At 53.2% G+C, this 27630-nt stretch overlaps 1 protein-coding gene across 2 annotated transcripts in view; it reads right to left on the reverse strand.

Annotated features, from left to right (window-relative positions):
* Positions 1 to 27630, reverse strand: part of EPHB2 (EPH receptor B2) — a gene marked incomplete at both ends in the record, with an annotated part of 297582 nt that overhangs the window by 112423 nt on the left and 157529 nt on the right. The window contains one exon of one of the 2 annotated variants that reach the window (XM_083876869.1): positions 19872 to 19956. In XM_083876869.1, the coding sequence (XP_083732995.1) occupies positions 19872 to 19956 (85 nt within the window). Of the gene's footprint in view, positions 1 to 19871 lie in introns of those variants that run through there. The other variant, XM_083876870.1, reaches the window with a different exon arrangement.

A 27630-nucleotide genomic window follows, 5' to 3' on the forward strand; every position in this document is an offset into this window, starting at 1 on the left:
GGAAAAAGAATCACAGAATTCCAGAATCATTTGGATTGGGAAGAACCTTAAACCTCATCCGATTCCCACCCCCTGCCATGGGTAGGGACACCTTCCACTGTCCTAGGCTGCTCCAAGCCCTGCCCAGCCTGGCCTTGGACACTCCCAGGGATGGGGCAGCCACAGCTGCTCTGGGCACCCTGTGCCAGGGCCTGTCCACCCTCACACTGAAGAATTTCTTCTCAATATCCAACCTAATCCTTCCTTCTGGCAATGGGAAGCCATTCCCCCTTGTCCTGTCACTCTGTGCCCTTGTGATGTTTCCAGTGTTTAGTGTAGTGTTCTCGTGAGGAATTCTGGATGTGTGCAGATAGTTTGTGCACACAGAAAGGTTGTGAGCCATGCCTTACAGACAAATAAATTTATGGATTAGCTCCTTCCCCACCTCCTCCAAGGTTCTCCTCTCCCCAGCCTTTGGTGACAGGATCTGGGGCAATTGAGATCCATGGCCAAATGGGATTGGCACCACCAGGCAAAGTTATTTGTGTACCACCAACACCTGGGGCAGAACGAGAACCAAACCCATGGTTTAAACCCTGAACATGGCCATTCCCAGAGAGATGCAATTTCATAAAGAAAAAGCTGGAAGTAATGAAGGGAAAACACAGCCCTCACCCACGCTCAGCTATGTAGAAGAGATCTCATCCCATAAAACAAGACCAGTGACTCATCCCATAAAATGAGAACAGCAAGTCACTCCAGGGTGGACATCCTGACCCACAAGAGACCGTTTTAAATATAAATGGTGACTTTGGATGTTCAAGTTGAATATTAACAGATGATTTAGGACATTGCTGCCCCAGGAGGGCTGTCCAGCCCTGAGTCTGGCCACCAGGGACCTGGGGGATCTCCAGCACTGGAGGTTTACAGGAACTGGCTGCCCAAATCCACAGTTACCTTGACCACTGCTGCAGCTGGGGCAGGGGGAACTTGGGGACAGGGAACCAGAGCAGGACATCTGCTCTGACCACAGATATGAGTTGATATGAGCTGGATGCTCTTCTGGAAGGTGAGACACAGCAGGATCCCAGATCACTGCTATATAATGATCCCAGCCACTGTCTCCTCATTCAAACACCCAGTGCTCCCTTTTTCTGGCAAACGGAACTACAATTGCAGCTCTACATTTTGCCCCCAGAAAGGGGAATCCAGGCTGAGAATATCATCATTCCTACACATCTCCACATTAACCACCTGAGGATGTGGGAGCCCCCACAACCCCCTAACAACACCTTTCCTCAGTCTAATCCAGGATGTCCCTCTGTTGAGTATCAGAACTTTGGTGGGGGAAAAGTTAGCATTGCTTCCTCTCTATTGTGTTTTGGGGCAAAAATCCAGCAGATGATTAAACCAGCAAGGCAGAAGGAAGGCAGGGGCTACCTGGACTAACACCAGGCTCAGGGACACAAGCAAGTCTGTGCCTTGGCATTCCACCCCGAAAATCCAGAAGCTCAGCACCCAGTGGTGCCAAGAGGACTGTCCCTCCCTAAACAGCAGCAATGCACTGAGACAGCAGGGCTTGCACACCCCAAAACCAAGAGACACCTGCAAATATCTGCCAGGTGCCACCTTCACAGGTGAAGGCTGGTTTTGCCAGGGCAGTGGGTCCTTTTCCAGCAGCCAAGCAGGACATGAGTCCTGGTGACAAAGGTCATTGCACATCCTTTCAAATCCACCATCAGTGGTTTTTCCTCAGTCCTAAAACATCCTGTTAGCTCATCTGATACTGGCCTCACCCGAGGCTGAGGAAGTCCTGGACTCCTCTCTCCATTTCAGCAGGAAATCTGAGCAGGGCTCCTGAGGAGGAGGAGGATGGTGAGAGCCAGGAGAGGGGAGTGCAGGGTGACCACATGCCTGGCTGAGCTGCCACAGCAACTGCACTGCCACCTCCCCACAGCACGTCTCCTCCAGCTCCCTGCAAAGGAGATCCCCCCACACCATCACTGCCACATCAACCCATCAGCTGGGACTGCTCTACACAGGCCTGAAGCAGCTGAGGGAGCTGGGAAAGGGGCTCAGCCTGGAGAAAAGGAGGCTCAGGGGGGACCCTGTGGCTCTGCACAACTCCCTGACAGGAGGGGACAGCCGGGGGGTCGGGCTCTGCTCCCAGGGAACAGGGACAGGAGGAGAGGGAACAACCTCAGGTTGTGCCAGTGGAGGGTCAGGCTGAATATTGGGAAAATTTCTTTATGAAAAGGGTGATCACACACTGGCACAGGCTGCCCAGGGCAGTGGTGGAGTCACCACCCCAGAAGTGTTCAAAAATCACATGAATGTGGCACCAGGGGACATGGGTTAGTGGTGAACACGGCAGAGGTGGGTTAATGATTGAGTTTGGTGATCTGGAGGTGTTTTCCAACCTCAGTGATTCTGGGATTCAGTGAATTGGGAAGCTCAGCAGGAGAGGATGCTGGGTAGACCCCTCAGTTCACACTGGTTCAGCTGAGCCCCCAGTGCACCAATATAAATCAAGACATGCTCAGGACATGGCTGTCACGCCGTGCAATGACACACATGATGGAAAACCAACACGTGATGACCCAGCTCTCCCCACCACGTTTCTGCCTCTCCCCTGCTTGCAGACACTGCTACCTGTCAATATCTGTCACTGCTCCCCTGCATCACGCCCTGCCAGCACCGAGGACAGGCTCATTACATAATTTTAATGCACAAAGTGCATTAAAGACCCCGAGGTCTCCAATTTTGGACCTGATAATGACACGGAACGAGGGCTGAATCACTGGACTGGAAGTGTGGAGTTGCCCCAGCACTGATGACCCCAGTGTGTGTGTGGGCTACAGGGAGAACAGGCCAAACCTGAAATGGCTTTGCTCGTTGATCCAAATGTATCAATTTCCAAAATCTCATCAAATTTACAATCAGAGTTAACCAGGAAACAGGAGCAAAAAGTCCAAATGGAAACCACAGGGGTCTGGGACTAGATCTTTAAGGTCCCTTCCAAGCCAAACCATTCTATGATTTAGTAAGAAAAGTTTAAACTATATTTATTTATATATATATATACACACACACACACACACACACATATATATATATATATATATATATATATATATAAAGGCAATCGAGGAAAACAACAACTTCAACCAAAACCAGCCTCGGAGGAACAAAGTGTTTGTGACAATCACACACACAAAGGCAATGCATGAGGAATGGAAGGAGAATAAGCACAATCCATATTTTATTGTGACTGGCGGGAAACCTCTGGAAAAGCCACATCTGAAGACAAGAAAAAGTTATGATGATGTTCTTTTCAGCACACAGGAAAAATGCTAAGTAAAAATGTTAAAATTCATAGAGAATTTTCATAGAGAAAAGCGTTGAGACAGCCCAGGGCTGGAGGTGCTGTCACTGATTCAAGCTCTGCTTCAGTCCTGCTCCACTCCCAGGGTGATTAACAGGTTTTTTTCACTCCACACACAGCCAGAGCTTCCCTCACTGCAGTTCCTGGTGTGTGAAGGGTGGCTGTGGTCAGCCAGTTTGTGTCTTTATTAGGAAAGCGGGATGTTATTCCACAGCCCTCCAGAGGACAGGGCTGCTTCCTCCCCTGAGTGCACCAGGATTCCTTAGCTCATACATAACTAACGAGCCAGGGAACGTCTGGCTGTAATTCCTTAAAAATCACACACGTTTGCAAGCTTTTAGCAAATAACTGAGACTTTGAAACAGATGTGACAGAGGTGCCCAAAGACCTCGGCTGTTTTCTGCACAGACAATGGACTTGTGGAGGTGGGCACAGCCCCAGCCATCATTTATCTTTATTTCTGGCTATTTCAGTGATGACACTTCCATAAACAAGCCCAAGGAACCACGACCACATCAAATTCCTGCATGACACCTCCACAACGGACATGAAAAATCAAACTCTGGGACAAGCCACTGTCAGACTGGGGAGAAAACCACAAGAAAACTTCACAGCCTGGTTCCTGTGTTGGTCAAGGTTTGCAGGAGTAACTGGGCAGTGGAATAAAGCTGGGTGGCTCTTTCCAGCACTGTTTCCAGAGAGTATCACAATTCCCTCTGTTACCTCTCCTGTCTGAGTGACCACCACAATAGATCGAGCTCAATGTCACAGACCCCATGAATTCAGTGGACATTGTCTGGACAATTTAGGACGTTTTGTGGTCACTTTACAGGGATGGCCCCATAGACTAAGGGATCAGAGAATCACCAGGGCTGGGAAAACCCTCCAAGATCATCAACTCCAACCACTAACCCAGTACAGCCAAGTTCCCCACTAACCCATGTCCCCACGTGCACACACCTTTGAGCCCTTCCAGGGATGGTGACCACACCACTGCCCTGGGCAGCCTGTGCCAGGGAAAGCCACCTGTGTATTATATCTGTGTGGGCATGAGCTGCCAGCTGGGGTTAAACCACCACCAAAGAGAACTAACAAAACCCAACACATTTCACAGTGACAGACCCAAGAGGCTCCAAGGCTCAACGAGCAAGAGCCCATGAGGGGATGCCTGGAGAAGAAGAAAGCTGGGAAGTCCTTGAAGACACTAATGCAGAGCATCTCAGAGCAGAAGGATCACATCTAGTGGATGCACCAGGATTACAACGTGAGGGAATGGCAGGCACTCAAGGTCTTGCTCGGTTTGAAATCACTTCTGGGGAAATAATGAAAAAGCTGATGTAATCCCAATCATAAAGAATTAAAGAACAGGAGTATAATTAGCACCAGTCAACATACTTCTACAAGAAACAGGTCTTGTCAAACAAATCTGATTTCATTCTTCACTGAGATTACAAGTCTGATGGAGAGAGGAGCCGTGTAAAGGCAGGGGAGTGTCTGAGTGCTGGAATCAGGAGATGTGAGGGCAGCCTGGGGAACAGAGCCACTGCCTGTACTCCAGATAAAAAAACATGCTAAAAAGGGGGTTAAGAACCGATTAGGTGGAAGGTTCCAAGCAATAGTTCCCAGTGCTGGACTTTGGTGGGTTCCACAGGAACCAGCCCTGTGATGCCTTGGGAGGCTGACCTGGAACACAGACTGGACAGAGCTGGAGAATAACGTAAGGATCTATTAAAAAGCCTCCAGGATACACCTTGAGCAGGACAGGGCCTGACCAGGGCTACACCCAAGGTGGACTAAGAATGGTCACAAAATGGACAAACAGTCACAAGGTCTCACACTTTTCTAAGTTTGGTTCATTTGCATATTGGGGTTTAATTGTCCAATTCCAGCTCCAGGTTGTGAGGTCCCATCCTTCTTGTTCCTCCCTTCAGCCCCACTGTTGTTTGTGCTTTTGGGCCTGAAAGTTGTCTTTGGTCTTCAGCAGGAAAAGGATTTGTTTTGTCTCCCTGCTCTGTGAAGGGAGTTTACTGACACTGACTGTGAGCTCAGAACTGCACCCCTGGGCATTGTTACATGAGGAGTCGTTGGTTGGAGACAGAAAACACAACTTGAGTCCTCTTGATCACGAGACAAACAACCTGTTTTATTGTTCAGAACTCTCTTATAGGGGGAGTTCAAAACCCCCAGCTCTAAACACTCATTGCTCTGAGTCTCAGCCCTGCCCAGCTCCTTGACCAGTGATATCTTACCAGTGTCTGCTTTTTGGACTGACCATGATTGGCTAAAGTCTCTGTATGAGTCCTCTTATTCACTCAGGGACTTGTAGAACAAGCCAGGTTAGCTGAATTGGGTTTGTTATGGCCAGATTTATCTCATCTAGCTAATAGGTTAGCTGTGACAAAGCCTTAGTCAGCACGAGGGAGAGGGATGAAGGAAAGCACTGCTCAGGTGGGTTTGCAGCCTGGCAGAGCATTCTCAAGTGAAGGATATGGGATTCACCTCCCTTGGCATTCACCATATGAAAAAATAATGCTCCCACTTTGATGCAGCTGTTAATTTTCTCCAGATAGTAAGGACAGAGAAAAAAGGGCCTCTGAGGACAGGCTGATGATCAAGAGCAGCCAGTCAGGCAGGTGAGCTGAGCTGCCCTCAGCAGGATACCCAGGGAGGGGGTTGCTTCCAGCTGATATTAGCAATCTCATTTTTTGTGATAATGATTAAATTGTTCAAACCACCTTCAAAGAAAATTTAGGGATGTAAAAACCTTAAAATGAATTAAACTCAGTGGGGAAAAGCACTGGAAAGCCTGGTCTCCTCCAGCAACTGCCCCTGGAGCTGGTGTGGCTCAACAGATGTGAGCACCAGCCAGGAAAAGCTCCAGATGGTCCCAGTGACACGGTGGCACTGATCAGGGACTGCCCCTTGTGCCCAGCTCTGGCACCACAGCACGGATGCAGCTCCCATCTGACAGATGTTTGCTGTGCAGGAAAAAACAGGATGGCTTCAGTCCCTTTCCAAGCAGGCAGGTGTCACCCACAGCACTGCCACCACAGCTGGGACCTCCTGGCAGCCAGCAGGGTTAGGGCTCTTCCTTCCCTCCATTGCTGGGAGAGCTGGAGCAGAACTATGGCTTTAAGGTTTCCAGGAGAGAGATTAATGTCTCAGGCACGAGCACCTACATTGTCCCACACATCTCCAGCCCCAAGGAATGATCAATGTGTGCACACCTGCCTCAACAATGCAGCAACCAGAACAAAAAACACCCTCAGCACTACTGAAGTCTCCCAACTGTGTATCCATCCATTCCCTGCCCCTCTGGCTCCCCAAAGGATGAACAAAACTCAAAGAGCTCAATAAAGTCCCATGGATGGTGTTAAGCTTGGAGCCCTTCCGTGGCTGGCATCACATGTGAAGGACAAAGTGAGGAAGGTGGTGGGGAAGGTTCGGAGCACACCTGTAGCTACAAAGAGACCACTTGGACCCCAGACTGAGCTTTGGGTTTTTAGAAGGCTTGAGGAAGCTTTAACTCTGCAGCATTCCTCAGCTACAGCAGAGACAAGACAGCTCTGAAGTGTGCTGGGCGATGGGAGAGGGAGTCCCACGTCCTTCCCTGCCCCAAGACCAGGGAAAATTCTCAGACACCCCAGCAAACAGCAAATCCCTATGGAGAAAGCCCTGAGTGATGGAGAGGGAGCAGCTGCTGTTGTCACTGCCTCCCGGGCTTGTCACGGCTGCCTCTCACCCGCTGCCCCCCAGGCAGATCCTCTGACATCCAACACCGCCTCTGCCAAGCCAGCCCAGTTGGGTGCCCCCACTGAAGCAAGCTGAAAACCCATTCTTTGGGGGCTGCTTTATATCACTGCCTCCCCCCCCAAAAAGGCTTAGTCAAAGCAAATGCCAGACCCATTAAGTGAGAAGGACCTCACAGCCAACACAGGAATGCTGGGCCTTGATGGACTGTTTATAGAGTCTTTTATAGGAAGGATGGGTAACCTAATCCCAACTACAACATTTTTTATGCTGCTCTGCGAGGGTTCAGCTGTGATTAAACTGTTGGCACGGTCCCATGGCACATAAAACCATGGAGACCAGCATGTCTCATCCACACCAGAGCCATGCAAATGGAGGCAGCAGAAGTGCTCCAAGTATTACAGGCTGGCGAGCCCCGCAGTGGGGCATCCCCATCCCACTGGCCTCGTGAGCCTGAGACACCAAAATAAAACATCTCTAGTGAATATTTACTCCAGCTGCAGCCCAGAGGAGGGAAAAGGTCAAGAACCCCTGTAGGACTTGGTCTGGGTGCAGGAGATGCAACAAAACCAGGCTCTCAGCAGCAGGCTTCAATGTCCTCCTCTCCTAGAGGCAGCCCCAGGATGAGCACAGAGCCCTCCACCACCCTCCTAAAACACTGGAGAAATCCCACTACAACATTTGCTGCTTGGTTAAAACACTTGATTTGGAGCCAGCCTCACTAAACTGAGATGCTCCAAGCTGTGGAGCACCTGCTCCTCTACCAGGCTGATGCTCCATGGGTGTAGCTAAGACCACAGTCACCAGCAGGGGCAAAGTCCTCTCTGGGAGAGGACATCCAAACATTCCAGCAGACATTGACCCAGGAAACCAAGCCCACTGGGGCCAAACCACCTGAAGGGAGTGCAAATTTAACCGTCTAAGAGGGAAACAAAGACTTGGAGGAGGAGGAGAGATTGGAAGGGCGGGAAATCTGAGCCCAGGCTTGGCCCAGGGTCACACCAGCCCTGTGCTGGAGGACAGGCAGGTGCAGCAAAGGCAGGCCCTGCTCCAGACACTCTTCTTAGCTGGAAAGGGGAGCAAAAAGCCAGGGGAGCTGTGGGACAAGGGCAGAGCTGTAACAAATCGATGAGGAGAGCACAGGGGATGTGTGTGCATTATCAGAGGGTGATCATTTGATGTGGACCAGCAGAGTCTCCCCTGGTGGGTGGGATTTCTTCAGGCAATGCGAGCATGAAGTCTGCTTTGTTTTATTTTTATAGAATTGGAAGAGAAGCCAGGTTTGCCTTTTTCTTATTTTTATTTTTTGGCTCTGTTGACTCATCCATCAGTCTGTCTGCTCACCCTCATGACACCTCCCTGATGTGATGCATTGTCTCCCTCATGGCCACCACACACCCACCCTAGGTGGGCTCTCACCACCCACGTTAGCCCACAGCCCTCTCAACAGCTCTGGAGCAAGAACAACAGCAGAGCATTGACTTCTGCATTGAACAAAAACCACCAGCACCACCAGAGCCCCTCACTGAGCATCCCCACCACAGCAGCCAGGAGAGGAATGTGTTCTCCCCAGGCTTTTTCTCTGGGATGGGACTCGGCCAGCAGGTTTATTTTAGCCCTGGGCGAGTGCATGGCACATTCCTGCCACCAAAGGGAAGGAGGCTGCAGGGCATTTTCATCACCTGAGCCTGTGCACTCACAGGGCTCCTCTCTCAGCACAGACCCCAACACACCACCAGGCAAATGGGCATCTTGATGGTGACACACAGGGTGGGTACATCACCACAGCTCCACCACCTGCTGCCATCCCCAGCACACCCAGGGGGGACTGAGCCCTTCTCTGGCCACTGAGCACTTCAGGGCTGGTGGGTGACACACCCAGGGCTGACCTCACAAATCCCGTTTTTTTCCCTTCTCCCTCTGAAGCCCACACACAGAGGACCTCCCAAACATCCAGTAAAACACCAAGTCAGCTTTCCAAGGGCTCGGCACCCACAAGCAGGAGCTCAGGTCATATTTAGGCCACCTAAATTACAGGGCAAGGTTTCTGCTGGAGGGTGACCTGCTTGGTCCCAAAACCCCATGGGCAGCCCCTGCTATCCCATCCAAGACACCACAGGGATGTCTGGGCTCCACTGGTCCCAAATGTGCTACTCCCAAACCCACCACAGCCCCTGGCAGTGTCCCCTACACATCCCTCACTTTCCAGTCCAGAATCCAGCTCCCCTCCCTGCAGCCCCACCTTTTCTCAGGCAGGGACCAACGGAAAATGGGAGAAGGCAGAAGTCCTGTGGGACCCAGCCTGGGGAGAGTGAACTTCACCCCCAACCCCCCAGATAAGGCAGGATGGGCTCCCGGAACAGCCAGAGATCAAAGGGAACGCCGCAACCGTCACCTTGGCTCGCTCAGCTTTTGGCTTGTGCCCATTTCCCTGCCATGTGCACACCCAGGAGCTGTGTCCCGCTGCATGGGGACAGCCACTGGCTCTGCAGCCCAGAGGGACCAGCCTGGCAAAGCCTCACCTGCACATGTCTGCACCTTCTGCCTGTACCACACACCATGAACTCAAGAGATGCCCCCAGCCACTGCTCAGAGCATCAGCAACCTCCTGAGTGGTGCAAGGCTGAGCCAAAGCTGGGAACAGGGGCCAGGAGAGACACGGGAGCAGCTGACAGCAAATTCAGCATTTCCAGAGGATTTGTCTGTATCAAAAGCTGCTGCTCTGAAGCCAGAACAGGTGTCAGTCACACCAAAATCTCATGGCAGCTATTCAATGTGATGGCAGAAATTTGACATCAGATCAAAAAAAAAAAAAGGAAAAAAAAACCCAAAAGCAACGTGAGCAGCTCCTCTACTCTCTATTTCACCTACAGCCATAGAAAAAGAGAGGTGAGGAGCCAAAAGGAGAAGAAAAGCAGGTGTATCAGGGCTGGTTCTGTGCAGCAGCAGCACAGCCACAGGAAACAGGCAGCTCCCCATCACTAGGAATGCTCCCAGCAGCCCCAGGACAAAGCCACATCATGATTCTCACCCAGGTGGGCTCAAAGCAGCACCCACCTACCCCTGGATGGCTCCATCAGCCCTGAGCTGGCCTGGTCCCCCCTGCAGACTTGTGAGCAGCCTGCTACCCTGAGCTCTGCACCGAGCCTGACACGGAGCAGAGCCCACGCTGCCTCTTCAACACCTCCCACCAGCCAGACAGCAACCCCTGCTAATGCTGCCAACATCCTAATTAGCACTTTCCCCGTGCCCGCCCTGCTCCCGACTGCTCTGCAGCTGTCCAGACTCTCAGAGGTTCACCAAAGGTGACAGGGGACAGGGACACGTCCTGGAGGTGCTGGGCACTGTGTTCCCTCCAGCCCATGGCAGTCCCTGCTCTGCTGGGAGTCTGTGTCAAATTTCCACAAGGATCACACACACACCCGACTTTACCCTTCCCCAGCCTCCCCTGCAAGGCAGGCAGAACAAGTGGGGCTTTCTCCAAGTCTCATTGCATCACAGGATGGTTTGGGTTGGAAAGGACTTTAAAGACCATCTCCTTTCAACCCCTGCCATGGGCAGGGACAGCTTCCACCAGGCCAGATTGCTCCCAGCCCTGTCCAGCCTGGCCTTGAACATTTACAGGGAGTAGACAGGGCATGGACAGGGCAACTGCAGCCTCTGCCTGTGGAATGCATTTGCCCATCCATGCATTTGTAGCTATTTCCATGGCTGGAAACTATCCCTGGTGGGGCTGCTCTGCTCTGTCTGACCCAACCCCTCAGTGCCCCTTGCCAGCAGCCAGCCTGGGGGTGCTGACACCTCCATCCCACCTCTCAGCACACTCCAGCATTGAGTGATCAATACCTGCCACCAGCCATTCCCCACATCCAGGCACCAGCTGCTCTCTGCTCCCCAGGCAATGAAAATGCAACATCCTCAGCTCACTTTCCCTCCCAGAGCAATGCCCAGGGAGCCACAGGCCTGCTCCCATTTACCACCAAGGTGTCACAACGTGCATGCAAAGGCTGGAGACACGGAACCAGTGCTCAGACACCTGCAAGGGCACTCTGCAAGCAGCCTGCGATCCTGCAGGAGAGATCCCTCAGAAGAGATCCACAGGAAATGCTTTCCCAAGGCTGGCTTGCCTCAGTTACCTCCCTGCAGCCTGGCCAGCCCCATCCCTGCAGGCTCCACCAAGCCCGGACATCTTGTTTCACTCCATCCACGCTGCTCCCGGGTCACGCATTTCTCCTGCTCACTCTGTCCCCTGATACCAGACGGGCTTAAAAGTAAAACAAGGCCAAGATTTATGAAGTGAGGCTCACGGTGAAGGTTTCTGAGCCGCAGTTGTGGAGCCTGGAAACGGGATTACCAGCAAAGCAAATCGTGAAACGCGATCGTAACCTCGGCACGGCGAGACGTGACCCCCACGGGCTCCAGCCCAGCTCGTGGCATGCCCTGCCTGCCTGGGGCTGCCTGGCCGGCACTAACCTCCTGCTGATGGCCCAGGGCTTCTCTGACCTCCCCTCCACAGCACCCAGCTGATTTGGGTGGCCCAGTGCTGATCCTTAGCAGACTTTCTGCCACACCTCACCTCAAACCAGCTGCACGGACATTTGTCAGGCCAGAGCACTCCCAGCTCTCCTTCAAGACCATAAACAGCTGCTTTGGGCACATCTCATAATTCCATGGTGACTTTATTGCAGCCTTCCAGTGCCTAAATGGGCTCCAAGAGAGCTGGAGAAGGGCTTTGGTCAAGGGATGGAGGGACAGGACAGTGAGGAATGGTTGCCCACTGACAGAAGGCAGGGTTAGACTGAAGATCAGGAAAATATTCCTCTCTGAGAGGATGTTGGGGCCCTGACAGAGGCTGTCCAGACAAGCTGTGGCTGCCCCATCCCTGGCAGTGTCCAAGGCCAGGATGGACAGGGCTTTGAGCACCCTGAGATAGTGGGAGGTGTTGCTGCCCATGGCAGGAGTGGAACTGGATGAGCTTTAAGGTCTCTTCCAACCCAGACCAGTCAATGATTCTGTGATTCTAGGACCAAGCCCCCCTCCTGGGGCATCACTCCCACCCAAAAGTCTACTGACAAGGCAAAGCCTGCAAGAATGATGGATCTCCTGAGAAAGGCTTGAGGCCAAACTCACAGAGGCATCATCTGGGGACTCCATCCAGGAGTCCAGCCCATTGCTCCCTTTGTCTGGCCCTGGGAGCACCAGCCTGAGGTGGCTCAAGGTGTCCCCTCTGCCCAGAGAGGTTCACATGGCTCACAGTGTCTCCTCTGCCCAGGGACACTCACACAGCTCATGGTGTCCCCTCTACCCAGGGACACTCACACAGCTCATGGTGTCCCCTCCCCTCTGCCCAGGGAAGCTGACACAGCTTGGCCACATTCACCATCCCCAACCTCCTCAGCTGCTGGGGAAGGGCCAAAGCACCTCCCCTAACCCAGCCACCAGCCCCCCAAGGTGAGCCCAGGGCTCAGGGAAGCTCCTCTCCTCCCTAGTTCCAACCAGATACTTTTGGCCTCTGAAACTCCAAGGAGGGGAAGGCAAGCCATTTTCCAAGGGACCCTCCCCTTGCTTGGCCATCCAGCCAAAATCAAGAGCCTGTGGAGGGTTAAAGGTGTTCCCAGACACAGAGGGTTCACCACGGCCATGAGCACCCAGAGAGATGTGGACATCCCCAGCACTTTGCCCTGGAAGCTGCAGATGATCTTGAAAGCCAAAGTGGGAGCTAGGGGCCAGCAGGACATTCCGTGTGGGAGCCCAGAGAAGGCACCTTTCCCTGCTTCCTTTCAAATGCCACACCTGCCATGGCAGGCTGAGCCAAAGGGGCTCCTGGTCTCCACCCCACCCCCAGCAGTGCAGCAGGATGCTCAGGGAGCACACCAGAACCACGGCTACCCCATGCCCTGGTACCCAGGATGGGGGAGGGCTGGGCTTCACCCTGCCCTGCCTCCACCCTCCATCTGCTTGAGAACTCCAGAGAGAAGGGAAAAAAATATAAAATAAAGGATCATCACCCTTTCATCACCCTCTTCTTTGCACCTCCCACAGTCCAATGCACCTCTGTGCCCCCTCCCTCCCCGAGCTGCATCTTTCCCGGAGCCCCCCTCCCCTGGGCTCCTCCTGTACAAGCATCTTCACTCCCTTTCCCAGTTCAGAGCTGATGCTTTCAAAGAGCCATCCACAATGACTTTAAGATCTCTTTCTCAAAATGCTAATAAGTAATTTAAAGACTGCCACTGTGCATGCATGGGTTTAGGGTAATTTTTTCCATGTGAATCCCTTTTCATTCATCCCTGACTACATTTAATCTGCCACTTTATAGCCCAGCTATCCAGTGTCATGAGAGTCTTTTGCAATATTTTCAAGACAACTGTTGTTTTTATCATCCTGAATAATTTTGTATAATCTGCAAACACTCTTTGCCTCCCCATTCCCACCCCTCTCTACTTTATGAATACATCACCCAGCTCAAGCCTCACGCTGACCCCGTCCAGTGGGAAAACTGACTCTTTGTTTCCCCTTCTTTAAGCAGATTTTAATCCATAAGAGAGCCCTTCCTCTAAAATTACTTCTCTGGAGTCTCCTGGATCACCCAGGGAGATCTTCTTAAAGGATGCTCGTCCCGTTTACTCTGGCTCAAATATTCATTTTATTGACTTATTGTAAAATGCAAGTTCTCCTGCCATCACTTCAGAACAGTCTCCCAGCCCTGCCTTGGGAAGCAAAGCTCCCTTTGGCCACTTTGGGGTGACACTGAAGTCATCCCCCTCCTCCCCAAGGGCCCCATCCTGCACATTTAACTTCCCAATACTCATTTGTTGAGGGAAAACTTGGGGGATAAACAATTTCTTCTCTCAAGTTATTTTTCAAACTCCTCTCAGCCTGCCTTATATGGCTTCACATTCACCAGACCACAGTTTCTGGTTGTTTTTTTTTTTTATTATTTTTATTTTTTATTTTCTCTTTTTAGATACCATTTCCACTTAGTGAAGAACATTTTTTTACCTCCAATGACCTCCTCCAATTTGCCATTTAATCAAGTTTGGTTGGTTTTTGGTTATTTTTAGGAGGCTCATGTTAAGTGGCTGCATGAATTTATTCTGAGGTTTAATTAAATTTCCTACATTATGGGTAAGTATTTTCCTACTTTAGCTTCTCCCTTCAGCCAGCTCCTTCACTTTGCTTTACTCACAGATCATTACTGTGATCTGTGGTGTTTTTAAGTGCTGGTTGCTTTATGGATGCCATGGTCTGACTCCGAGAGAGGTAAGGTGGAAAGAACATCATTTATTTGGATCAACTGATAAAGCTTCACCAACTTTTGGAGCTCCCCAGCCCCTCCTCACGCCCTTTGGGAGGATGGAGCAGATCTAATGCCTTGTGTGTGGTTGCTCAGGTCTAAATCCAGAATTCTTCCTCCTGTGAGCTCTCCAAAGAGCCACAACTGTTCTGAGCCACTAAAACTATCATTTCTGAATGTGACATTTAGGGAGGCACAGACCAGCCCCAATTATAGTTGTGTTTTCTGCCCTCATGGCCTGCTCCATCTCCCTTTAATGCTTGGCAATCAGTGCCACGCTTCCTGTCAGACCTGAGACTGCTCCCTTCATCCCAAGCAAGGGAATTCAGGGAGGGGTGAACAGCACAGCATGATCCTCACTACTCCTGTCCCTCATCCTGATTATCTCAGGGGCTGCATGCCCTGCACAGCCACCCCTGTGTCTGCACCCTGGCACAACCTGCCACCTCTCCAGCGCCTTCCTGAAACGTCTGACATTGATATAAAGACATTAACAACAAATCCCTGCACATCTCCAGCCACCTCTCCTCCCTCCTGCTGTCACCTGGCCTTCGAGGGGTCCCTGCCCACCTGCAGCATTCCCAGTGATCCTCCTGCATCCCTGAATCCCCGGGTACAGGCAGGGCTGAGCCCCTTGGAACCCCCAGCACTGCCTCTCCCTCCCGCCCAGCCCCTTATCACAGGAGGCCCCATCCTTTCCCTTATCTAACGGCTGAACTTTTGCCTCTGAGGATCTCCCCACTCCCCCCATCCCAACCAGATCCAGTTGGCAGCTGTGCTTCACCCCAGCCTCTCTGTAAACCAGTATGGGAGGGATTGCAAACCAGGGTGGGAGCTGACAAGGCTCTTCCTCGGTAAAAACGGGATTTCTGCAGGATGGGAACCCCACTCCCAGCCAGAGCCACGTTCATTACTATCCCATTACTCATTGCTATCCCATTACTCACTACTAGCCCTCATTACCATCCCAGCAGGGCTGCTGTGTGGGGAGCAGGCTGTTTTGGGCAGCAGTGGAGGGTCAGGCTCTTGTTCATCCCTCTCCCCAAAGCGCTCAGGCTTTGGGAGCTGTCACAGCCTGCACTGTTTATCCAGCTCCTCGGGCACTTTCCTGAGCACCCACCCCTCTTTCCAGCAGCTCAGGTATGTGCACACAAAGGGCCCTGAATAATGCAGGCAGGTCCTTAGCCTGCCTCCAAGGGGACTGCTGCTCCCATCCCTGGGGACAGCCCCAAACCCCTCGGCAGCACCCCCGAGGCACAGCCACGTCCCCTTCACACGTCTGTGACCTGGGGGACATCAGTGGCCACACCAACCCCGAGCCCTTGTCCCCTACAATGTCTCCTCCCTATGCTTCTGTCACCCAGGGAAGCTGGAAAGTCAGCAGGGATTAAGAGGACTGCTGCTCCCGCCTGGAAAAGCCACAGAACAGAGCAGCAAGGGCAGCAACGTGGAGGTTTAAACGAGGCACCGATTTATTTGGTCTCCAAAAAGAGCTTTCCCTTCTGCTGCCCCCGTAATGCAAAGGGCAGGTGGGTGCAAGGAATGTGCCTTGTCAAAAATTAACCCAGGAAATGGAGGGGAGGGGAACGGGGCCAGACCAAAACCACAGGCTCTGCTCTGCTCCTCATTCCCACTTGTCCCGAAGCATTTGCTCCCCTCCCTGTCTTAGGAGAGCATTTGCAGATCTGGAGCTCAAGCTCACAGGAAGGATCAGCTCTTGACAGATGCTGCGTTTTCTCCTGGACCTGCTGTTCTGCCACATCCCTTGCTGGGAGGCTCCTGCAGCTCCCATGGTCCTGGCACACCTGGAACATCCACCTCCATGGGGCACCAAGGTCAGAGCAGTGCTCTGGTGTGACCATAACCCTGAAAGGATGGCTCAAAACTTCCTCATGGACACCAAAAAATGGATACACAAAGGCCCAAAGCAACCCTGCGTCCCTGGCATCTCCCCCTACCCCATGTGGAGGGGCTCAGCATAGGAACAGGAGAAGAGACTGTGTTTTAACACTGCAATATGTTACAACTTGAGTGAAATTAAATATACTGGATACTACAGAATCAGGGAATATCCTAAGCTGGAAGGAACCCACAAGGATCATCCAGTCCAAATCCTGGCCCTGCACAGGACCCCCAGACAATCCCACCATGTGTCTGAGAGTGCCGCAAATATTATGTATATTATAATTCACTGTTAAATACACAGAAGCACTGAAGTCCTGTCTCCAGGTTGCTTGGAGGATGGGCAGGGATGTCCATGTTCAGCACCTCAGCCCTGGGAATACCCACCCCAGGAGAGGATACAGCCCTCCTGCCCCAGCATCCCTCCCCAAGCCCAGGACTGGGCTCAGGATTAGGATTGCCTGGCACAGTTTGATGCTCCAAACCGAAACCCCTCACCCATGATCCTGTTTCCCAGCAAAACTCACGCTGGGCAATTCTCCACCGCCCATTGGAGGCTGTCGCTGCCTCCGTGCTGCCCACACCCTCACTGACAGCAGGGCCATCTCCTGTCTCCTTTCTCATTTTTGGCACGGGGCTGGCCCTCCTCCAGCCCTCGGGAAGCTTGCCAGCGCCGCAAGGTTTGTGAAAAGTTAACTCCAGCGGGGTGAGGAGCACCATCGGGCTGGTTTTCCCTCCTGGCACACGAGTTAGGCAGGCTGTTGATTTTAAAATACCTCCGTGTCCTTCCCAGCTCCCCCCAAAATACCTCAGGAGCGTCAGTCCTGCGATCGGCGCGCAGCCTACGCAGCAGGAATACAAAGCAGGGCCGTTAGCGATAGCGGCGTTACCAACCGGTGTGGGATCCAGACACTTCCAGGACTCCTTTGTTCTTGACTTTCTGGTTTGGGTTTTGGGCTTTTTTTTTTTTTTTGAAAAACACACAAAAAACTTTCCTTTGAGAAGCCTGAACTTTCTCAGCTGCAGACACGTTACCTTCCAACCGCCTTCGCAACTATAGGCAATTCCTAACCTCTGCTTTATGTACGTTGTCATCCACCTCCCTGTTTTCCATATTGATTTATGTTTTACGTTCTTTTCACATTTCCTTTTAACAGAGCCGGTTTTAACCAAACAGCCTTCCCTCCCGAGCCCGAGCCATGCATTCTGCTGGCCAGTGAGCAATCAACTTCCAATTTCCATGCACACTCCTGTTTATATTTCCTTCCCTATTGGCTTTGTTTCTAATTAAGGTTTGTTAAATGCAAGTGAATATATAGCGCGCAGAGAAATATAAAGCATGTAGATAAATAAACACCCCACACACAACGGCACTGACTAAGGCTGCGCTTTCAACCACGGATCCCAAAGCACTTTGTCATGTTCATTAACAAAACCTCGCGGCTCCCTTGGGAAAGACGCTCGGATTATTTTACGCCTTGTAATTAGGAAAACTGAGGCACAGAGGAGACAAGTGAAATTACCAGCAGTACAGAAAGGCTCTGTGACAGAGCTGAAAACAGGACTCAAGAGGCAGGATCCTCCAGAATTGTGGTTTTCCCCTGAACAAGCCTTTCTGCCCCCATTTTGGCCCTGGGAATACGCTGGGGCTGGTGATGGAGGGCACTGCCACCACGGAGGTTCCCCGCAGCCTCGGGAACACGGTGGGTCCAGCCACCACCTCCATGGCCAGCAGCTCCTGTTGGGTCCATCCGCCCACAGCAAAGGGATCCTGAGCATTCAGAGGTGCAGGTGGACACCACATCCAGGCACTCTGGAAGCGGTGGGAAGAGGCAGTTCCATTAAGGAAGGAGCAGAGGCACGCCCAAGGAGCTGCATCCCACACATTTTCACCTTGCCAGCTCTCCAGAAGCCTTTTCCTGGAAGGCTGGATTAGGGAGCTGGCTGCCCACACCAACACTGAGGGTGACAATCACAGCCCCACGACACACACACACACACACACACACACACACACACACACATAGGGCCAGAGGCAACAGCGGGGGCACCACACCAAACCCAAACCAACACGGTTTGGGAATGGCCGCTGGAAGCCCACTGACCATCTCCCTGGAAGCATCCCTATCCATGGAGGAGCACACCTGAGAGCAACCATCTCAGGTGGGAGAAACACCCCACCTGCACTGCCCAGCCTAGACACACTCCTCATCCCTTGGCACTGGTGTGTCCAGCGCCCGCCGCTCCTCCTGCCATGATGGTGGGCAAGTCACTCACGTTCCAAGAACACGCAGAGGAGCCCCTAGAGCTGGCCATTCACCCACAGCACCACCCAACAGCACCTCTCGGGCCGCAGGAGGAGCGGGGTGGGGTGGAGATGTCACCCCAATCCCTGCCCACACCACGCTTGGCAGCGCCAGCTTCTCGTGGTCAAGTGTGTGGGCCCCGCCGGCCAAGGCCAGACCCCGCTGGAAGTGTCCAGCAGCAAACGGGGCCAGCCATCCTGCACGGACACGTATGCTCTCACAAACACGCTCATCACCCCAACCCTCCCCCCCATAATTAAAACCATGCTGGGCTCATTTGAATAGCAGAGCTGGCGAGGGCTCTCTCCGCTGCAACGTAAATAGTCCTATTTATGCCAAGCTCCCATATTGTAAATATCACGATGTATAGCTGGCCAACCCATGAGTCATCTCCCAAAACTCCAACTTAATAAATGGTGCCTCATCCGTGTTCCAGACAAACACGGTCCGAGCGGTCCCACCACCGCCCGGCACGGGCAGGGCCGGCAGTGGCCACCCAGCCTGCCCCGCCAGCCCAGGGGACAGCGGAGCCACCCGGGCCCTCCAACACCGCCCCTCCACAATGGTCGGGCATCCCTGGACCGCGCCGCTCCAGGAGGAGCCGGGTTTTGGCCTGACACCTGGCCCTCGCCCCTGCCCAGCCCGGCTCTCTGTCACCTCCCGGGTGTCCAGGCGGCGGGCGGGTGGGAGCGGGCAGGGAGGGCTGGGATGGTTCGGGGAGCAGGAGAACGAGTCTCCCCTCGCACAGAGCCCGCCGGGGCTCCCCGCACAGCCAGCCCTGGAGCTCCCCACCTGCCGCCGCGCTCTGCTTTGTCTGAGCACCGGGGAGCCCGGCGGGGCGCTCGGCTCCTCCTGGGGACGCTCCGGAGCCGGGAAGGCCTGGCCGAGGGGCAGCCCCGAGCCTCTCCCGGGAGCGGCGGCGGGCACGGGGGCGGTGAATGCCGAGCATCCCTGCGGGACCCCGCGCGGTACCCGGGGATGCCCAGCCCGCACAGGGATGGCGGGGAGAGGGGCGGCCAAGCCTTCGGGAGGGTCTGGGGGCGTGCGGGGGGGCACACAGGACACACCAGCCTCCGGTGGCGACACCTCCAGCTGGGGTAGCACTTCCCCAAACTTCGCCTCCCCTCCGAAAGGGCGTGCGGCGGGGAGGGGGGGTGGGGGGGCAAAGTGCCACCCCCCAAAAAACCGGGGAGAACCGGGAGGGGGCTCGCCCTCCCCCGCAGGGCCCCCGCCCCCCGCGCCCCCCCTCCCTTACCTTCCACGGCGGCGAGCAGGGGCAGGAGGGCGAGGGGCAGGCAGCAGAGCCACAGCGGCCCCATGGTGCGCGCCGGGCCGGGCATCACAGGCGGCGCGGCCGGCGCTCCATGGAGGCGGCGGAGCGCAGAGCCAGAGCCCAGAGCCCCTCGCTGGGGCCGCCGCCGGCGCGGGCACGGCCGCGGGCACGGAGCGCTCCGCCGGCCCCGCCGCCGCGGCCGGGCCGAGCCACCGCCACCGCCGCGCGGGGGACGCCCCGCACCGCCCGCCTGGCCCCGCCCCGGCCCGGGGCCGCGCTGCCCGCGGGGGCGGCCCGAGGGGGCGGCCGGGCTGGGGGGGAGCGGCGGCGGGAGCGGCGGGGGCCGGCGGCGGGCGGGGAGCGGAGCGGGCGGGGAGCGGGCGGCGGCTCCCCCCGGCCCGCCGATGGTTTCTCCCGGAGCTGTCGATCATGCAGAGAAAGCCGTGATTTCAGCCCAAATCCGCCTCGCCGGGGCTCGCTGCGCCGCCGGCACCGGCGGAGGGGCGGAGGGGCGGGAGGGGTCCCGGGGGATGCCCCCGCCGCGCCCCCCGCACCGCGGGCCGGGCATCTCCCCCGCGGGGCTGAGCCCCCGCCGCCGCCCGCAGGGGCCGGGGGTGAGGAGATTCCCGTCCGGAGACGGGCACGCGTGCAGCAGGATAAAAAACAAGAAACAAAAAACCAAGGAGTTGTAAATCCTTGTTGTGGGCAGCCCTGAGCCCCCGCACCCTTCTCCTCCCCCATCCCCCTGGAGCCAGCCCCGGTGAGGAGAGAACAGGATTCCCCCACTTCCCACGTGGAGCGGCTGTGAGTTGGTCACAAGCCCCAGTGACACTGCTGGGGCCAAGCAGGACCTTCCCAGGAGGTGCGAGGTGAGACCCAGCTCCAATTCTGCACCGCAGCACTCCACAAACCCCGACTTTTCCCGATGCCTGGGGAGAACATCTGCCCTGTGGGCACCACACCCTCCTCAGGACATGGCGGGGAGGTTGGGACCAGATGGTCTTTAAGGTCCCTTCCAACCCAAACCATTCTGTGAATCTGTGACATGTGGCTGATACCAGGACTCTTTGCCCCAGGAGTATCTGACATCTCCTCCTCACCCCTGTGTATCCACATTGTACCCAGCAGTGCCCTCTGCTCATCCCCCATAGCTGTGTCTAATTGCTGCTGGTTGGGCACAGGGTTCAGGTGCATCCTGCAGGAAGCACTTGTGTCCTGGAAGATCCTCCTAGAGAGGTCACACCCTACACAAGCTGTGCCAGGTTCACAGGCCAGGAGCTGCAGACCCACTGGACTGCAAGGATGGATTCCTGTCCCTCAGCTCACCACGGAAGGACATGGAAAAAAAGGTCTGAACTCCACTGTGCTCTTCCTTGTCCCTTTGTTGTATCAGCAGCTTGAGCACCTTGGGTTCTCTGCCTTGACTCACCACAGGGAATGATTCCACAGGGAGTGGTTAGTGAATGCCACAGCTCCGTGATGGTGTTGGCCACATGGATGAGACAAATGGTCCTCCCCAGCTCAGTGTGGCCAGCTGCAGACTCTGACCTGCTTTGGGAATTCCTGTCACTGCAGATGTTGCTGCTCATCCAGGCTGGCCCCACATCCAACATGATAACCCTGTGGCCCAGCTCCATCATGTGTGGAGAAGCTTCCACCTGTAGAAGCTCTTTTGGGGTCACTCTTGCACTGAGGAAGGAGGCTGAAGGCCAGGACAGCCAGTGGCCTTGCTCTCCTTCCTTCAGCTGTGTTCCTCTCCAGGGCAAGAATCCCAAGGATCCCCAGCAGTCACCCACCATTCCAGCACTGTACTGGCTCCCCCATTCCCAGCCTCCCCTCACTCCCTGCTGCTCTGGACCATTTCCCATCAGATGTCTGAGAGCACTCACCATATCCAAACTCCTCATATCCTCATTTCAATCCTCCCAGATCCCAGGGCTGTGTTCCCAAGGATCCATCAATTCTCCAAAATGGGAACCTGGAGTCCTGGAGCAGCAGCCCTGTGTGTTTGCCAGGGCTCACCCAGATCTGAGGATTTTCTTGAAGCTCTCCAGGACTGCACTGCCAGACACAATGGGGATTTTGTCGCAAGGAACAGTCACTGGAGACCTTCTCTCTTCTCTTTTGAGCTCCCCCTTAGGCTGTTGCTGATGGAGGTGGACCTTGGACTACACAGACTTGTCTGGCTGCTGCACTGACTTTGAAGTTCTTACACACTCCTTGGCGTCTGGTTTGTGCCCTGAAGATGCTCTTCAGGGCCTGTCATGAACTCTGATCACTGGTCCTACCTCACACCTTCACTCTGCTCCCAGGAAGGGCTTTCTATGACTGTTGCATCTTTTTGGCATCCATGGAAGGCCTGCCAAGGTTCCACTGCCGCCCTCACAAACTTGCTGTTCCCAGTGCAGATGTTGTCACCAGTATCCACATCCTGACCCGAATCCCACAAGCTCCTCTGGTCACCATGCCCCAATATCTGAGCACACCAGCAAGTGCCACAAAGCCCCATGCCATGACAAGTGACTCCAGACCCCCTCTAATGTCCTTCTCTGCACTTTCCACTCACTCTGCACCAGATTTAGTAGCTTTGGCGGAGGCTGGCCATGGACCAGAGCCCACTGTGCATCCTCATTGCTGTCCTCAGCCACACGGTGAGCTGATGCTCTCCTTGCTGCCATCTGGTGACAAATGGCCTTGGGACTGTGTCACATGGACAGGGCCACCACCATCAGGCAGCTTGGATGTGGCCAGCTGGGGAGTCAAGTTACACTGATTTTGCTGGTCCTTGCTGCACACAAATAACCCTCGGGCAGCACTGCCACAGGACACTCAAGCCCTGCTGCAGGTACAGCCTTGATGGGGGTGACAAAAATGGGACAACCACCCCTCCAGCTGCACCCACATGTTGGCTCACATCAAAAGATGGTTCCTGGGCTTACAGAGCCAGGAGAGATGACATCTAGGGGACATTAAAACCGGTTTGATGGTGACACATTTAATGCTGCATTTTCAGTTCCTGATGCAGGAAGAAAAAGGTCATTTGCATGTGAAGCCCTTGGCTCATCCCACCTGGGAGAGGTGGCTCCTTCTCACCCTCTGTGAGGTTAAAGAGGTGCAGCAGGGGACAGCTGGGAGTCAAGGGAGGCACAAAGGAAAGCAGCAAGGGGTGACAGAGCTGTCAGGCACAGACTCAAGGCTCAGTGCAGTTGTGTTCAGTGATTCCAAGGAGCCTCAGCTACCAGAAAGACTCAGGAGACGCTTCTTTGGTCCAATTTTGGTCAGTCTCAATGCCCCAGCTGAGGGAGAGGGAGGTTTCTTTGGATGGGAGAGATGGGGAGTGAATCCCATGCTGGCACCAAGAGTAAATCCGCCTGTAAAGTCCCACCAAGAGCAGATATGGAGCTGGTCCAGGGCCACTGAGAGGTGCTCTGCAGAGAATCAGCATCCTTGGTCTGAATTGGCACCCTTGGTCACTCCTCTGCATGCAAGAGGGAAGCTTTCCAGCTCCTGGCTCAATCCCTTGGGCTCCAGGGAACCTCAAGCTTCCAGGGGCAGGTTGGGAGGAGGAAAACACGAGCACATTTTTACATAAATTGGAGTCTCCTTGCAGCAGAAAATCCCATAAAAGCAAAACCCAAGTGAAAAGCAGCTTCAGCTGTTCTGGCTCTGGCTGTGACGGGCTTGGCCCCAGGCCAGTGAGTTAATTCTGCCTATTAACTAATAGTATAGTATTGTCGGTAAAGATTCATTGCTAAACTTATGTTTTTAAGATATCACTTATCATTTAAACACTTAACTCCTGATCCCCGAACATGTACAGGCACCATGTAGCCCTGCAGCCATGCTGCAGATAACCAAAGCCACCGCTGGCAGGGCAGGCCGGGCAGTGTTTAACCCTTTTCCCCCTCTTTGTTTGAATGATAAATTGTCTGGAGTAGCACTTTCTAGAGGAGAGCAGGCCCTCCCACTCAGGGACCACTTATTATCACCTACTTAATGTTCCCCAGCTCGGCAGGGATGGAGGAACTGTTCCCAATAGGGGATTTTTCTAACCTCTGTGAAGGGTGTGTGAACAGGCAGAAACCCCATGGATATCTGTGATTGCAGCCTGTCACCACCGAGGGCCTCCCTCTGTCCTTCCTTGCCTTTCCCAGTCACCCCAGGTGCTCTCCAGGCTGGGGACAGGCAGGTCTGGTCCTTTGGGGATGAAGGGTGAGAGCACCAAGGGCTCCCCACCTCCAGGCTGAGCCCTCGGTGCTGCTCAGCACCTTTCAGCTCAACATCCCCACTCATAAATCCACAGTTTCCAGGGATCTCACACCTCTCCCATCATCCCAGAGCAAACCAGCACCTTCCCCAGTTACACCAGTCACCAGCCACCACTCAGCATTACCTGCAGCCCCCGCCCTCCCCACCCCACCGGGGACACCGTGGGGAGGTTTCTCTGCACGGAGTTAAATAAAAATTAACCTTTTACATCCCTGCACCTTCCGTGAGGGTACCTGGCCCTGGATGGCTCGTGCTGAAACGTGACACTGGACAGCCCCACCTCACTCAACCTGTTTGTCCTGTTCATTGCAGGGACCTGCAGAGGGGGAGCCAGTGGCTCCCTCTCCCCTCCTGTTCTCTCCTCCGGCATTTCTGAGCTCTCCACATCAGGGATTTATTCCTGTGTGTACCAACACTGAGCTCCCTGGCACCCAGGGCGGGAGAAACAGAGAGGAGGAAAGTCAGAGGATGGATCTGGGCAGCCGAGCATCATCAACTGAGCACTGGCAGAGGATGAGGCAGAGCCACAGAAAAGCTCCAGGTGAGGATTAAATCTTTGGGGAGGAGCTGCAGCAAACATCGAGGATCAAGGAGTGCAAGGTAACCCCGTTTTCTGTCTGTAGTCTGGGGTTTAGAGCCTTCAGCTAAATTAAGAATGAAAAGTCAACTGGTAGATTGTGGTAACGATTTGGAGAGTTCTCCGCTCAGAAAAATGAATGAAACTTTTGAATGGTAGCCATGGGAACAAATTAAAGAGAAGAGGCACTTTTGAAGCATTTAAAATAGATTTGGAACTGTAGAATCGAGCAGGAAATTTGGGATGTTTTGTTCGACAGCTAATTTGAACCCAGGTTCAGAATTGAAAGGAATTTTTGGAAAAATAAAGTTCATAAAAGTATCTTCTTGGCAACTGCAAAGATGTCAGGTTCTTCTTGAAAATTTTGTTTGGGTAAATAAGCAGGAGCATAGAGAGTCAGGAAGAAAAAAACCTATAAAATAAGGAAAATTTAAATAAACCCATATATTCTATATCTATTTTTAAATAAAAGCAAGGATTTCCTGATCTATGGACTTTTATAATAATTAAGGTTGGAAAAGACCTCCAAGATCATCAAGTCCAACCTTCAACTGAGTACCACTACTTTTCCAGAATGTAGAGAAATGTGACAATCAAGTATATAAACTATTACTCTATGTTTCAAAAAAAGACATTTTAAAAGGCTATTTAGATACACAGCAAAGGAAAGGTGGAACCATCACCAGAATATCATGTTGTATGTAGAAACTTAATCCAAAATACTTTACAGCCATGAGGCATGACTGGCAGAAGATGGGGTTTGTAGCCTGGAAAATATTTTCATTTTAGTCCTTGGTTATAGCCAGAAATAACAATGCTAGGAAATAAATCTGCCCAGGAGATAACCCGTGATGAAAAACTGCCAGGCATTATTACCCACTGATGGGGGGTAACAACATAAAAGGATGCTTGATTTAATTGCTGTCATTTGTAAAGGTCTGTAAAAGAAAAAGATGTAACCCAAGCTATTTTGTGGCAGGGAACACAAGGTCCAGAAGTCTTCCAGAAAATAGTTTTAAAGTTGTTCAAAGGAAGGTGGAAAAGCTGAAAAGTCAAACTCAGGTCTGTGTTAATACTATAAAATTACAGGGTGACATCCTTGAAATTGAGAATGCTGAAATGGCATTTAATAGGAAACTGGGGAAACCGGGGAGAAAACTACCTGGGTTTTGTCAGTGCTGGTGTTAAATATAGGAGCTTTGCAAATGCTTATGGATACTATGAAAAAAAATCCAACATTATGTGTTAGATTTAAGGCACTCATGAACAAAATCCCCTGGTGCTCTGATGTGGCAGAGGTTTATGAGAAGGCAAATACAGGATCAGAGGCAACAGCTTGGTGTGAAAATGCTCTTTCCTCCTCAGAGGTGCAACAGAAAGGCAGACCTGAAGGAGACAACCACATCTCCTTGCACAGCAGAAGGGTGGAAAACACACAGGTTGTCACTGCCAGGTTGGCTGGGGGAGCCCTGAGTGGGAGATGTCCCTGTCCACGGCACAGAGGTTGGAAGTGGGGGATCTCTAGAATTCCCTCCAACCCAAACAATCTGTGACTCCATGGCTCTGTCCAGGTCTTTCCAAAGGGAAGCAAACTGCAGGAGATGTGGTAGCAGGGAGAAAGCAGAGATGTATGCAGCAAACCCCCACCAGAGTCTGGAGATGAAAGGTCAGGAGTCAATGGGAGCGGGGCTGGTGCTCTGTGCTCTGTGATTAGCATTTCCCATTCTCTCTTTGGGTCTAGGAATGTCCACATCATGAAGGTCTGGGCTGAAATGTGACTGAACTGGAACAATTCCTGCAAAGTGATAACAAATGCATTCACAGGCTCCTGACTCTGATATTGACTGGCTTACCTTTTATTTTATTGAAGATTTGTGAGAATATAATCTCTAGCAGCAAGGTATCATGGAATGATGGAATTATAGAATGGTTGGATTGGGAGAGTCCTTAAACTACATCCCATTTGAGCCCCTGCCATGGCCAGGGGCAACTTCCACTGTCCCAGGTTGCTCCAAGCCCCATCCAAACCTGGCTTTGGACATTTTCAGGGATGGGGGAGCTTCTCTGAGCAGCTTGTGCCAGGTCCTTACCACCCTCACAGGGAAGCACTTCTTCACAATATCCCATCTAACCCTTTCAGTGTGAAGGCATCCCTACTTGTCCTGTCCCTCCGTGCCTTGACCAAAGTTTCTTGCCAGGTTTCTCCCAGTCTCCTTTCAGGTGCTCTGTGGCAGTAAGGCCTCCCTGGAGCCTTCTCTCTTCCCTTTCCCTTTCCCTTTCCCTTTCCCTTTCCCTTCTCTTCCCTGAACCCCCCAGCTCTCTTGCCCAGGGACATGTGAGGGATGAAGATGGGATGTGGTGAAGAAGCACAGGGCTACAGGGGCAGGAGTGTGGTGGGAAGGGACAGGCAGCACTTACAATGCACAAGCACTGCAGAGGTAGTGGGCACATCTTTGAGGAGACAGAGGCAGGAACTTTTACTCCAAATGTGAGCAGGTTTGGGGGCTAATTTTGGGGCTGGGCAGAGATGCGGGACACATCCCTTCAGGATTGAGGAGTGCTGGCCATGGCACAGGAGCAGGACCTGCTCTGGCTGTCCAGCTCTGGCAGGGAGTGGGAAGAAGCACTGCCCAGGTAACTGTCTTGGGTTTCAATATGTAACCAAAAGTGTGTATTCTATTTTCCTTCTGTCGTAACTGGTTGGGGAGGTGTTTTCTTTGTCTCTTGTATAACCCATTCCTCAATTCCAGAGGGGAGGGGCAGGGTGTCTTCTGTTAATGGGCAGCTGTTAAACCAGCTGGGGCAGTGTTCTTATCTCTCCCAGACCCATCCTCCCTCCAGGGGATTTCTGCTGTCCATGGGCCATCCAGGCTCACTGCAGGGCTGAGACAATTC

The sequence above is a fragment of the Zosterops lateralis genome, assembly GCF_965231275.1.
Source record: "Zosterops lateralis genome assembly, chromosome: 22".
Taxonomy (NCBI): Eukaryota; Metazoa; Chordata; class Aves; order Passeriformes; family Zosteropidae; genus Zosterops; species Zosterops lateralis.